This window comes from Sorex fumeus, unplaced genomic scaffold (genome assembly GCF_029834395.1).
Source record: "Sorex fumeus unplaced genomic scaffold, SorFum_2.1 ptg000009l, whole genome shotgun sequence".
Taxonomy (NCBI): Eukaryota; Metazoa; Chordata; class Mammalia; order Eulipotyphla; family Soricidae; genus Sorex; species Sorex fumeus.
The window spans coordinates 12541653-12557149 of NW_026606066.1; the positions used below are offsets into that span (position 1 = coordinate 12541653).

The window sequence follows — 15497 nt, forward strand, 5'->3', positions numbered from 1 at the left end:
AGGCTGAAATTCTTACAAAAAGAGTTTACTTGGCACAGCAAGTGGACCATATTCCTTCATCTGATCATTTCTTCCAGAGAAAGCAGGTGACAAGTTAGATTTGCTCCAGAATGGACTTTTACTGGCCGTCTAAACAGGCAGGAGTGGACAGAGAAGTGAGACTGCAATCCCTAGTGATTACTGATGCTGGGTATTTTTAGAAAGGCCAGTGTCCTCCTCTGTGCTCAGGTGTTTCAATTCACTTTCATTCACTGATTCCAGAAGGTCCTAAACTTATTATACCTACCAGACCCTCATAAAGAAAAGAATATCATCTAGCACCCCATCTGGAATTTTATTTTTAGTGAGCAAAGGGAATGCACCCCCACCTCCATCCTGCCCCCACTGATCCTGAGTCTACTACTGACCCCAGGAAGTGCAGTATTCCCCAGGAGGGGGCTTAGGCACTCTAAAAAACGCTGCAGACTGCTCTGAAGAGAAAAGCAATCTTAAGCAACAAGAGTCTGCTTACAAAGGTATAATGATGAAGTAAACACTGAGTGATGATATGTTTGCAAACACATCACTCCACATGAAACAAGAAGAACAAGATGGAACTGAATAAAAAATGATTTATACTGACGAGATGATTTTGTGCTTCATTAGGATATCTTCTTCCTCTAAATGCAAAAAAGGTAAGTAGCAAGTTTGTGTACTGGCAGGTGTCCCTTATCATAGGAATGTTTCTTAAAGAATTACAGTCAGTAGAAATGAAATGTTTTTAATACAGTTTTTGAGGGAAACAGAAGTACCCCATATTCCATGTGAAAGAATATAAAAAGTCTTACAGCATTTTACTCTATTATCTTTGGTAACATAGTAGAGGGACCCACTGGAGCATGGAAAAAAAAATTCTCAGCATCACTTATGATGTCAGGATTGTGTAAGAAAGTGAAAACCACAATGAGATATGCCTTATTGGTAAGAATGTTTTGTATCCAAAAGACCTGAAACAAATGTTGGCAAGGATGTGGAGAAAAGGACACTGGTGCACTGCTAGTAGAAGTATACATTTGTGCAGCCTTTATAGGAAACTGTATCCAGCAATACTACAGATAGACTTTAACCAAGGATATGACAATACTACTCTGGACAGATATGTGCACTAATATGTTTAGCAGCACTTACCCATATAACCAAAACACTGAAAACTGCCAAAACCTGTTATCAGCCAAATGCCCATTAAAACATGACCATACAAAAGCAGCTGTGGCACATATATGTAATATACTATCACTAACATAAAAAGATAATGCTTTCTTGGGACAAAATTGAGGTGATTATGTTAAGTAAAATAAAGATGTGAAGGGTGATGTCAGTCATATGGAGTAGAAATAAAAATGGACTGGTAAAAAAGAGCTAGTATTTAATATGGTTTCTGGAGGAAATGGGAAGGCATATATTAGTGGAATGTTCATTTTGATAGCGAAGTACTAGAGTTTTGAAGAATCATAATCTTACAGTAGTACAAAGTTAAACATACCCTTGAAACAGTTTGTAGATCCTAAACAATGAATAAAATTCAAATCTTTGGCAGAGAGTATAGTGGTAACGATACAAGTAGGTGCCTTGGGTTTGATTCTGGTCAAATGGTTCCCTGAGCTCTGCTGGTGCAACCCCTGACCACTGTCATGTGTAGCCCTGGATGCCCCCAGCACTGCTGGGGTGCCCTGGGTATCCCTCGAACTGCAGAGCTCAAGTAGCATCACATCCTTGGGCCCTCCAACTGAACTGATGGCCTGGTTAGCTAAGAATTGCCAGTTTAGCCCTGCACCACCTGAGCACTGATTGAAAGAACATTCTCCCACTGCCTCTCCCTCCCCTCCAAATCTCTAGTTTAGATTTTTTTATTGCATGCCTACCATGCGCAGAATATAGGGTTTAGAGGTAAGGATACAGTGATAGATAAAATAGGACCCCAGGAATACCTGACCTTCATTCAGAGTTTGGACAGAGTTTGGGAAACCAGAGTGTTTCCAAATATTAGGAAAACCTAGAAAGCCGGTTAGACCCTGGAACCACATATGGTCCTTGAGCACAGCCAAGTGTGGTCCAAACCACCCTCCCCCACCCCTGAAAAAATGTCACAGAAGCAGAGTAACTTCCAATACAGGAAGAGCCATGTTTCTTTTATAGTGGTTATTCCATTACTTGGAAAACATACTTTTAACCTTTGATATTTATCTGGAGACTTGTCTGATTTCTATTACATATAATTGAAAAGTAGAAGACTCAGATATGTGTTATCATTCAATTCTTATTTTGTTTGGAGTGTGCTAGGACTGTGCAATAATGGAGACTACCAGGGCCACACTCCGACTAGGAATCAAACCCAGGAGGGTACATGCTAGGCCTGCGCCCTAATGTCTGTACTATTTCCTGGTTCTGGTGCACTAATTTTAAGTGTAAATGAGCTTGTTGCAAATAAGCTCATTTACTCTATTATCTTTGGTAACATAGATAGATAAAGATAGATTCTTATCTTAATAGTGGATTCTATAGCTTATTGCAAAACAGGGAAATGTCTCGACTTTGTGCTTCAGAGTCTAATATACATTTTCCATATTCAAGACTGGGAGTCCCTCTCTTGTTAGTTTGTACCAGAGAACATATGTTTAAGTAGATTCCTTCTTTTTTTTTTTATTTTGAAGATGAGATCAAACTGAGGAATGACAAGCCCCGAGTGTCATGAATACTAACAACATGCTTATGGAATCTACAGGTTAGTTCCAGTATTTAAAGTTTTAAATATGAATTTTAAAAGATCAGCAATAACTATAATCCATAATTTCTATTTGGCAAATTCTTTTGATTATCAGGCTTTGTTTTTACACTATTGTGTCAGTCATTGTAAAGAGTTCTAATAAATGATTCATACTTTAATTTGTTATTACTGTTAAAATGGCACAACATTATATAAACTCAGCTCATATCATCTGATTTTGCCAAATATGCAGAATAATCTAGGCTGAATTTCTTCTTTGTTAATCATGATTTTTTGGTTTTGTGAAGGGTGTTCCTCAGATGTCTTGTGAGATTTCTCAGGTCAGCTTACTTTTATTTAATATAGAAAAGCTATTTTTTTTGTTTCTCAGAACCAATCAGAACATTTACCTTCAAAAGTCTGACTAATGCAGAATGACCTTCAGCAGTGCACAAATGCAAACATTGATCTGATATTTTTAGGCACCTTTGAAGAGCCATCTAAGGTAACAGCAAAGTTACCTTAAAGGACTTAACAAAAACTTCAACAGTAAGTTATTCAGGCATTATACAAATGCCTGACTCTGTGGCACTCCTTAGATTTAGAGGTGGGGTTTGGACCACATCTGGCGGTATTCAGGGCTGTATACTCCTGGCCCTGTGCTCAGGAGACCACATGCAGTATCAGGAAAAGAATGAGGATAAGCCTCATGCAAAGCAAGCTCCTTAACCCCATACTACCTCTGGTCTCCCACAATTCCTAGAGACTGACATATATTGAAACTTAACTCCATTTAATCTTCAATAGCAGTGCACTAAAATAAGATGATTTACATTTTCATCCTTCCCCTGAGTTTTGAACACTTTCAGCAGTCAGAACCAAGTAGTTTACTTCTTTTTCTTTACATTGTTTTTTTAATGAATCACTGTGAAATACGCAGTTACAAAGTTGTTTATGATTGGGTTTCAGTCATACAAAGTTCAAATACTCATATACATTCTAATGCTCGAATGTCCATGATATGCACACTATATGACTCCCAGAATGCCTGCTTTGACCGCGCAGTATAAATTCAGCTTTGATCTCCTGGCAGCTCTTCCCCCTAATCTCATGGTGCAGCTCAGAGGACTTGGAGTTCTACGTGGTTCATAACAGTGTGGACTTTCCTGCATGGTTTTTGAAAGGTCTTTCTCATGCTTTTCCTGCCATACGCTGACAAAAATAACAGCTGGAGAAATGGCTATTGCCACCCCCATTTCCCCAGTTATGCAGTACTTTTTATCCCAATCATCAGTCTCTAAAATATAAACTGTCCTTGATAAAAGCTCCTGCCTTGGTCTTGGAAAACTAGCTCACTTAGCGATGCTAATTAGCATTCTTTCTGGTTATGCTGGTTACTTTCAAAATTCTTCAACTAACAAACAACATGCAAGGGACTATCTGGGACTCTTTTCTGAAAGTTCAAACTAAACATCCAAACAAAAAAAGTATTAGTTTTTGTTTTTGATGTGCACAACACTGTTTTTTCCTTTGAGATTTTGGTAAGGTTTGTTTCTAACTCAATCCTGTGTTCCTATTCAAACACAAAGAGAGCTACAGCTTTTATTTGCAGATGTCTGTCCTCCACTCCTGCTTTTACCTGGTTCCCTTTCTGACTCATGTAGAGTATGCTGTCTTGCTCCATGGCTTTTACTATCTGTAAAATTAGGAACACAAAACCTAAAAGTCATGTTGGACAGAAAATACAAATTCAATACCTCCTCCTCAATACAACATAAATGTTAATATTTACTCATTTTCCTTTTTTTCTTTTTGGTGGGGGGAGGGCACACCTATCTTAGGGCTCACTCCTGGCTATGTACTCAGGAATCACTCCAGGTGGGCTTAGGTAACCATATGGGATGCTGGGGGATCAAATTTGGGTTGGCTTCCTGCAAGGCAAACACCCTAGCTGCTGTATTGTGGATCCAGCCCAAACACATTTACTAATTTTCTAAGTATATATTTGGATTTTTTATTTGCATTGTTAGGTCTTTTTCATCTACCATTTGCATCATGGATTACATTCCCTCTGTAACTATTTTTAAAATGATTACATAATGTTCCACTTGAAAAGTGGATGTGGCTCATGTGTGGCTTGTTATAGTACTCTATAAGCATCTGTATCTAATTTCTCTCTCTAATCCAAGAACAACTGCTCTCCTAGTGGTTAGATTGTCAAGATGCTGATCTTGGATTAGCCTGCCTGGGTTTGAAATTAGCTTTAACATTTGTTAATTTCTCTGAAAAGCTATTTAATATTGTTTCTTAAGGTGTAGAATGGGAATGGTAGTAGTGTGTCAAAGAACTGCTACACTTAATATACATGGTTTGTGCAGCTCATGAATATGACCTATTATGAAATACAAAAGGAGATTAATACAAATTTTCAGGAGAGGGATCAGTTGGTTTTCCATAGGATTGGATTCTGTGAGATTTAAAGAACTGCCTGAAGGAGGTAGACATGTTTAAACTATAGTTAAGGTTGAGTTTACTGGCAAATGCCTTTTTATAAGACTGTTGCATAGCAATACTTGTACCATTCACTTAAGTGACTCCACTTATAACTGTTTCTTCCTATGAGGAAAAAAAGGGGTAGAACTGATTAGATGGATCTGCTACAGGCTGAGTGTGACCGAAGGTGGTCCCAAATGCTAGAGACAAATCTCTCATAATCAACATGGGACTCAGAGAATCTTTGGCTAAAACATGTACAATTTTCAAACTGTAGGCCCCTGTAAATTCTTAAAAAAACTATATTCTGCATCCTTGGTAGAGGGTTGAGTTTTAGATTTGTGAGGCGGTGCTCACTCCACTGGTCAGCCAGAGCTGCTTTATCTTCAATGTCCTTTATTGTTCCTACATGGACTATCCTCAGAGATCATTTCTCAACAGTCGGTGTAAGTTTAGACATGTGCAACTGTACAAACTGAGTGAGGGAGATGTAAGCTGATTCCTACAGTATGATCACATTGTCCTCAAGGCACCAGGAGCACTGCATGTCTTTCAAGTATTTCTTTTGTTCCAGAATTGCCCATTTCTCCCCCTGTCTTTACAGAGTAACAATGCTTTAGATAAACATTCAGGGAATAAAATCGGTAATAAAAACCTCTGAACAATCTCCACTCTTTTTACTAGAGTCATAATTTTTCTTCTAAACATTGCCATTTTTGTCTGCTGGCATTGGACAATGTCCTAATAATATCACCTACAAACAGAGTTATGAAATATGGCTAAGAATGGTTTCCAAACCCTACTTGGCACATACCCAATAAAAAATTCAGAGGAGCACAGAAAGCAGATATATAGCAAGTGAAGCTATGGGTTGAAGTCAACAACAGTCCCACACTCCCCTCACTGGAGCTTCTCTGAGGCATGGAGGGACTTGTGAGGGAATGCAGCACACAAAGTGAGCTTAACACTGAGCCTCTAACCTGGGCGCCCAAACCCAGTGACTACATATGTTCTCCCTTTGCCCACACAGACTCCTGCATTAGTCTCCACTAATGTCACAGACAGGTCAAAAATGAGAGAAAGAGATGGGTAATCACACTGTCTCTTCCCCTCAGCAGTGAACTCAGGAGTATCCTTTGTGGCATGCCATGTCTCTTGCCAGGGTAAGCAGTTTGTGGAGAGATGTAGCTAAGAAGCTAAGTATGTTAGTCTTCTCAGAGACTGTATTCTTCCAGGAAAGTATTACAAGGGCATTTCAATTTTATTTTTAAATTTTAGATAACAGAATTACAATAGTGCATTTTTTTAATCAACAGTATTTTGATTAAGAATACTAGATATTTTTAAGTTTTATGTAATTAGATTGTGTCACCAATTGGTTCTTTTATCCTGACTAGGAATTTTCCAAGTAAATCCAAATAAATCCAAAGTAAATCCAGAGAAAAAATGAAGGGCTGGGTGGGGAAGGATAGAAGGAAGTGAGTAGTATGAGTCTGTATCTGTAGAGTTTTTTTTTTTTGAACAGAGAAACTAATATACATATCAAGAAGAATCTACTAAAAGCGTTTGAAAGTATGTCAACTGTCAGACACAAAAACACACACAACTATCCTTCCCCACCCAGCCCTTTTTAAACAAACCATTTTAAAAGCAATTTTAGGGCACAGATTGTCATGTGGGAAGTTGGATTTTGTGGGGTCCAGGTGGAGCATGCCTTCCTCAGTGGGGAACCCAGCCATTCTCACTCTCTGGAGAAGAGTGCCTGTAAGGGGAGTGGAGGATGAGAAGTGACAGTTCAGGACCACAGCTGAACCTCCCTCCTGCTTAGTCATCTTAAAACTTTATTAAAAGTGTAACAATTAAGAGGAATTCACAGAGCATTATGTTAACTTTTTGGGAACTGTGGGTTTCTTTTCTGTACTTGGATTCAGTATCACCAGCAATTGCCAGGAATGTAAGAATCTGAATACCCAGACAGAAACTATCCTGGATAATTCTACTTCTGCCAGAAAAGCAATTAGCATCATTAAATAGCCCATCCTCTACCTATATTTGTGAGGTGTTATGTCTACCTAGCACTGAGCCTATATTATTTAAATATTGAAGTGAAGGCTCAATTTATCTTTACCTGACAATATTTTGGTTTTTAATCTGGCTCTTACTGAAAATAAGAGTAATACACATACACATAAATAATACACATCCCATGTTATGAAGTGTCAGTTAACTGAGGGCCAGGAGAACAGCAGTAATAAACACGCTGGCAGTCAAAGATATTTCTCATATGTGCACCAAAATGGGGAAAATACCCAAAGAATTTGAAAGTACTTTCAAATTCTGTTGTGGGTTCACAAGGCTACTCAAGATGCATATTTGGGAAAAAGCCAAGTTCACTGTAACCATGGTCCTTTCACCTCCAGCCTCAAGTTAGTTTACCCTCATAGAAAGTTATCCCAAAGAATCGAGATTGTTGTGATGAGTTTTACATGAGAACACTATTGGAAATCATGGGCAGCTTTGCTGATTTCCAAAGTTAAAAATCAGACACAGCCCCGGTGGCCAAAGAAACCATACTTTAGTTGGGAACCAAGACTAATTAATGCAGAGGAAAGATAATTAAACATTAAAAAATGGCAGGGTACAAATAAAGTTCTAATTCAAAACAAAGACAGGCTTGACTATAAAGACCTTGTCCCCATCATGATGATGTTCTCAGTGTGGAAGAAACCATACTAGTTGCAAAGGTACAGAGAAGTTTACAATCACATGTAGTTTGCAAATCAAGTTCTTTTTAAAAAAATATTTTTAATTAGATGAAACCAATAAGGCTTCAAACATATTTCAAAGAAAACAGTAACATGACAAAATCATGAAGTCCTTTGGAGATATAAGGGGGAAACTGTCTGTCCTCAGTCCATAAAATTTGAGATCCATTTCATTCAGGATTCAGATTTGATCTTAGATCAATATATCAAAATACAGGGTTTTGCTGAAAGTAGACTATAGACTGAACATGATTGCCACTCAATGCCTCTTTTGCAAACCACAGCACCCAAAAGGATAGAGAAAACAAAAGGGAATGCCCTGCCACAGGGGTGGGATGGGATGGGGGGATAGAGGGTGGGAGGGATACTGGGAGCACTTGAGGTGGAGAATGGGCACTGGTGGAGGGATGGGTACTCAATCATTGTATAACTGAAACCCAAGCACAAAAAATTGTAAGTCTACAACTGTACCTCATGGTGTTTCACTAATAAAAATTAAAAAAAAAATACATGGTTAATGGGATGCATTTCCTTCCTGAACTTTCGTTGTTGCATGCAAGAGTGAGTTTAGAAAATAGAGGTCACAGGTAAGTGACTAAACAGTCCTTCACAGGGGATAACCTTTGAGGGCATGAGCGAGCAAGGGTTATAGGAGGCTCCCACCTAAGAAACCTCTCTCTTTTCTTGGTTGGTGAGGGAAAACATTTTATTTTCCTTTCAGCTCATGTGTTGTGGGGAATATAAAACAGGAAGCACTTTCAAAAAGACTGAGTTTGCTGGAATGCTGCACTACTAGGCCTTATACTTTATGCTCCAAACTCATGCCTGCAGGCAGTTCACGTTCACATAGACCCATGCAAACCATGTACTGTCAAGTTGCAGTATTAAAGAATGAATTACAATCAGTCTGTGGCATCACACATACTTACAAATAGGGACTCTGTGAATTGAAACTAAGTTGGATACAGAAAATTGAAGTGCATCCCTAATCATAACCATCAGCCACACAGCCAAGGACAGAATCTCGATGCTACAGCAGAATAAATGCTGAACGCTTGTTACCCATGCTAGGCAATGGGAGAAAATTGAAATGTCTTCTGATTTGTAGTCAGTCACTAAAGTGTTCACTGGCAAATGGGTAACACGATCTTAAATGGAAGGGAATTCATATAAAAACCAATGCATATTTGATATTGCTAAGTAGCATTCAGGTACTATGCTGACCATAATAGAAAGATAAAACTGAATTCTGTTTTGTGAAGCTTTTGGTGATATGAACTAATATGTGGAAACAGGCTGTGCTATGATACTGGGGGGTGTCCTCAGGGGTTAGAGAAAGAGTATTCTAACTAGATCAGAGGAGGCCCTGGCAGGTAGGTGTGGGAGGGCCAGGTTAAAGGGAACTAGAAGGATCTGAGAAACATGGGAGGGAAATTGGCCAGAAAAGAAACAGCATAGGATGCCAGCTGCTCCTCAGCACTGGGCAGGATACATAAGATAGGGCAGTTACAGGGCAGGGCATATAGTTACATTGGATTGAGAAGCCTATCACCTATGGTCGTTGGTGTTATTCTAAGACTCTGGACCATTCCTTCCACGGGGTGAGGGGTGTGTGTGTGTGTGTGTGTGTGTGTGTGTGTGTGTGTGTGTGTGTACGCGCGCGTGTGTGTGTTGGGATCTTTAAGCAATGATGTAAAACAGAGGGCCCACACTTTATCTAAATATCTCTGATTGTTGGCACTTAGGAGGCTACTGTAATAGATTAGATGACTGACTATAAGGTTACTAGGGAGTGTCAGGAGGGATAGAGAGTAGAGATTCTAGGAATAACCAAGAGAAAAATATATTTGAATAACTTTGTATATGAGATATGATGGGTAGAATGGGAAAAGCCTATTCTGAGTGATTCTATTCTGAATTCCCGACTTGGTTACACTGACTGAGAAAAGAATCTACAGGAAGTAAAACAGGAATTAGCTGGGAAGGTAACTAGATTGGTTAAGAATAGCATGAAATGCAGGAGAAAGGACAGGATGAGATGAATGTCTGAGTTTTCTGAACAGAAGTGGTAGGTGATATCCTAAGAGGCAATGTAGTCATCAAAATTTTGAGCCAAGAATGGAATTCTGGGAAACAGTAATAATAAACTAGTTAATAAACTGGCCCCCTGAAGAGAAGGAGTTAACATAAAACGGGAAGAAAACAAACAAGAGGAAAGGAAAGCAAAGAAAGAGAGACCAGCAGAGCCTCCTGACTTGTTAGCAGGATTGTTATTATGGATTGTATTTTTCCTCCATGCCACTATCTGACTACCAAACAATTGTAGTTCTCTCAGCACTCAGAATATGACATATTTAAGAGATACATTTCTTAGAGTTAAAAAGGAGGTCATTGCGGTAGACTCAAATTCAATGACTGTATTCATATAAAAAGAAGAAATTTGACAGAGACAGACAAATATAGAGGGCAGATGCTATAGAGGGTAGATGCTGTGAAGAGGTTCATAGAGAGGTCATATAAAGCCAAGAAGAGAAGGAGAGAGGCCTTCAATGGTCCTTTATTGGACCTCCACAAGAGCCAGCCCTGCCACTAACTCAATCTTAGACTTCCACACCCCAGAACTGGGAGGCAATACATTTATGTTGTTGAAGCAAAGTAGCCTGACAGTTCTAGAGAATCCATATAGTAAATTTACCAGGGGAAATTTCCATGGCACACTAGGAGAAGCAGTGAGATGGAAAGAGTAGAGATTTGACCTGGAAGTGAGAAGTAAAAGGTCAACATGAGAAGGAGCTGAGAAGTTGTGTACATAGTCTTATCTAGTTTCAATACCACAGCAATCCAAACCAACTCAAATGCAAGTAGTTTTCTAAGAAAATCGATGGTTAACAATTTACTGGCATGAAGCTCTTCATTTTGTTCAGTATATTTTGAGATTCTAAAGATGTCTATTTTTTTATAATTTTAATCCAGTTAGTATTGTTTATTTGTACATTTTAGTCTTGCCAAAGATTTGTTATTAAGAATTGGAAATAAAGGTTTTTGGGGTTGGTGTGTGTGTGTGTGTGTGTGTGTGTGTGTGTGTGTGTATGTGTGCGCGTGCATGTGTGTGTGTGTGTGTGTAGGTGGGGGAAATGTGAATAGCAAAAGAGAGACAAAATTCTAAGAGAGAGTGGTAACTGGAATTGCAGGGTCCCAAAGGAATGGGATCTCGACTCTAGTTTTGAGACTTCTGTCCTTGTGACAAAAGAAAAAGTTGTGGGGAGGGGAGGGTCCTCCTTGTAGAAATGAAGCAGGCATCCTGAAGAAGTAAAATCATCTGCTTAGGACTTACAGGGCCAAGTTAGGACATGAGCAGGTTGTTAATTCTAAGAAGGGATGACGTATGCTTAGGGTACTGCCAAGCTGGAGACAACCCCCACTGCATGGGTTCACTGCCTAACTGCCTGGAGCAGTAAGTTTCTATGACCAAGAGATAGAATACAAGGAAATTGAGCATCCCACTAACTAAATGGAGACTAGATCTGATAGAAATGGGAAAGAGAGTCAATAGGGAATAGAGGATTCTCTCGTTTTTATCAGATCACGTGTAGTAGTGATTCTGGAATGGGGAGCTCGATGTTCTTGGTCACAGCACATGACAGTCATGGGAAATGAGGGGCAAGCCCAGTAAAAGAATGAGGAGCCACACACATTGAAATCTTCTAGAACAAAGCCAGAGCTGGGGCAAAGCGCACCACAGTCCTCAACAGGTGTGACTGCAGGTGATGATAAGATGGGTTAAAGGATGCTCTGATTACAGGTCAGAGAGGAGCCCTTACCAATGAGTCTTCTAGTAACATTCATAAACACCCAATGCCTGTAGAGGTGAATTCTAAAGAAATACACTTCAAAGAGAAAAGTGAAGGCTTTCACCCCCTCTTACTGTAAAAGTCATTACATGACAAAATTTTACAACATACCAGAAACTCCAGGTGGTGTCTTAATAAATTTTCCATTAAAATGACCAATAACACCTTCACACTTTTCTGTTGATTCCATCCTATTAATAAATAAAAACAGAACACATCAATAGTCAGAAACCTTAGTTTTTCATTTTTTTCTGTGCTTTAGAATACTTTAATATGTGATGTCAGGGGCCAAATCCAGAGCTTCACACACACAAGGTATGCATACTACTACTCAGCTACACCCTAGACTCTAGCATATATTCTTAGGGGTTTACATATGAAAACTCACAAAAATGTGAAAAAGATAAAGATGAATTATCTATCTTTTATCTTATTTGTAGGCTGGAGTGACGGACACTACGTAAGGTGTACACTGGGTAAGGTGCTTGCCCTACACAGCTAAGTGGGTTAATCTCCAGCATCACATATGTTACCCACACCCTACTAGATATAATCCTGACCCCAGAGCCAGGAATAAGTCCTGAGTACTTCTGGGTATGCCCCTCAAACCCCCACCCCTGCAAACAAAACAATTATTTGTAGATTTCTATAGTAAAATAACTGATAGCCACACTACACATTCTAAAACATAAACATAAACATAATCATGTCCAGAGTATTCAAAGTCAAGCAGAGCAAATGTATATATATTTTTTAACTTGGAAAACTATTAATACATAATAGTCAAGCTATTAAATAAAAAACAAGATTAACAGTTTAAAATTCTAGTGCAGGGGCTGGAGTGATAGCACAGAGGGTAGGGCATTTGCCTTGCACGCAGTCAACATGGCCAACACAGGTTCGATTCCCAGCACCCCATACGGTCCCCTGAGCACCGCCAGGAGCAATTCCTGAGTGCATGAGCCAGGAGTAACCCCTGAGCATCGCTGAGTGTGACCCAAAAAGCAAAACAACAACAACAACAACAACAAAAAACCCCCAAAAAAACTCTAGTGCATCTATTTACTTCCTGGTTATATATATATTTTATTAGTGAAACACCATGAGGTACAGTTGTAGATTTACAATTTTTTGTGCTTGGGTTTCGATTATACAATGATCAAATACCCATCCCTCCACCAGTGTCCATCTTCCACCACCAGGGATAATATCCCTCCCACCTCCATCCCCCCCATCCCCCCCTGCCTCTGTGGCAGGGCAATCCCTTGTGTTCTCTCTCTCCTTTTGGGTGTTGTGGTCTGCAAAAGAGGTATTGAGTGGCAAACATGTTCAGTTCATAGTCTACTTTCGACATGCATCTCCCCTCCTGGGAGGATCCTCCAAACATCCTTTATTTGGTGCTCCCTTCTCTATCTGAGCTGCCCTTTCCCCTAGAATGCCTGGCTGGCCTCTAAGCTATGGAGTAATCCTCCTGGTGCTGATCTCAGCTACTCTTGGGTATTAATCTCATATTTTGTTACTTTATATCCCCCAGATGAATGCAATCTTTCTATGTCTATCCCTCTCTTTCTGACTCATTTTGCTTAGCATGATACTTCCCATGTTGTTGGTACTATATGTATATATTTTAATAAGGGTGATTTCTTTTACATATTTACAAACACTAGACTTAAAAGTCATAATAAAAAATGTTATCAGAAGGTGTGTTTTACATTAACTTCATGTTTAAAATCAACTTAGTAAAGTCAGTTATATGCCTTCTTTTTCATCTTGGTTTCAAAGGAGTAACTAAATAAGGGAACCTAATTTTATAATTTATTCTTCACTTGTAGATGGCTAAACATAAATATTTTTTGGGGGGTGGTCAAAGGATTATGACTTATTTTTCTGAATGAAAAAAACTGAGTAATCCACTTCAAAGGTATTATAATCCTGATTACTCAGAGTTACAGTTTAGTTTTAATGATTAACAATACTTTTCAAATGAGTTACATTTTAGGGAACTGAAATAAACATGTTTGATCTGCTTTTAGAAGAACCCCCACAGAGGTGACAATTTTAGGAGATCAAGTCTTTTCACTCTTTCACCTGCGTCCTTCTTACAGTCAAAATACACACTGGAGATATTCACTAGCTTTGGTTACTCTGCACAAATATAGTAATTTAGTAGTATCATAAATTTTTTTTTTGCCTATCAGAGAAAAAGCAATCGATTAAAAGTCATAATAATACTAGATCTTGTTTTGTTACCTGGCTATATGCTGACAATGAAAATGTCTCGTTTTGCCTCAATTTTTCTTGTAAGTAAAAGTGTCCACTACTCTGTTGGTCTTACAGTTTGTGGAATGTACAACTGTGAAACAGGATAATGTATATGACAGTACGATGCTTATCCCACTCCTTCCAAAATTAATACTTCGAAACCAGTAGACATGACCTGACATAGTATAATATTAATAGGTTTCTTAATAATGCATTATGTAAGATCAGATTATTGTACCTGGACTTATGGGTTGGAATTTTTTTTGGGGGGGGAGATCAAACTCAGTTGTTCTCAGGACTTACTCCTGGCAGTGCCTGGGAGTCATTTAAGGTTCTAAGAATTGAACCAGGGTCAGCTCTGTGCAAGGCAAGCACCCTGCCTGCTATACCATTTCACTGGCCCCTAAAATTTGTTTGTTTTATTAGTGAAACACCATTAGGTACAGTTGTAGACTTACAAGTTGTTGTGCTTGGGTTACATGTATACAACGATCGAGTACCCATCCCACCACCAGAGCCCATTCTCCACCCCCACCAATCCCAGTATCCCTCCCACCCCCCCACCCCTCATTCCACCCTGCCTCTGTGGCAGGGCCCTCCCTTTTGTTCTATCTCTCCTTTTGGGTGCTGTGGTCTGCAGAAGAGACAATGGGTGGCAATCATGTTCGGTCTATAGACTACTTTCAGCATATATCTCCCATCCTGGGCGGATATTCCCAGCACCCTTTATTTGGTGCTCCCTTCTCTATCTGAGCTGCCTTTACCCCTAGAGTGTGCGGCTGGCCTCTAAGCCATGGAGTGAACAACCTGGTATTTATCACAGCTGTTCTTGGGTGTTAGTCTCTTATTTTGTTACTTTATATTCAGTCACGGGGAGCTTGCCAGGCTCTGCCGTGCGGGCGAGATACTCTCGGTAGCTTGCCGGGCTCTCCGAGAGGGGCAGAGGAATCAAACTCGGGTTGGCCATGTTGGCTGCGTGCAAGGCAAACACCCTACTGCTGTGCTATCACTCCAGCCCTGACTTTATGCTACCCAGATGAATGCAATCTTTCTATGTCTGTCCCTCTCTTTCTGACTCATTTCGCTTAGCATGATATTTTCCATGTAGTACCACTTGTATGTAAATTTCATGACTTCATTTTTTCTAACTGCTACATTGTACTCCATTGTGTAGATGTACCAAAGTTTCTTTAACCAGTCATCTGTTCTTGGGCATTCAGGTTTCTTCCAGTTTCTGGCTATTGTAAAGGGTGCTGCAATGAACAAACAAGTGCAGATGTCACTTCGACTACACTTTTTTGCCTCTCCAGGGTATATTCCCAGGAGTGGTATTGCTGGGTCAAATGGGAGCTCAATTTCTAATTTTTTAGGAATCGTCCATAC

General features: G+C 39.5%; 1 protein-coding gene across 8 annotated transcripts in view; it reads right to left on the reverse strand.

Annotated features, from left to right (window-relative positions):
• RBMS1 (RNA binding motif single stranded interacting protein 1) overlaps nt 1–15497 on the reverse strand; it is a 241227-nt gene that overhangs the window by 16197 nt on the left and 209533 nt on the right. For all 8 annotated transcript variants that reach the window (XM_056110254.1, XM_056110256.1, XM_056110253.1 and 5 more), the window contains exon 6: nt 11964–12043. In XM_056110254.1, coding sequence (XP_055966229.1) covers nt 11964–12043 — 80 coding nt within the window. The remainder of the gene's footprint in view (nt 1–11963; nt 12044–15497) is intronic.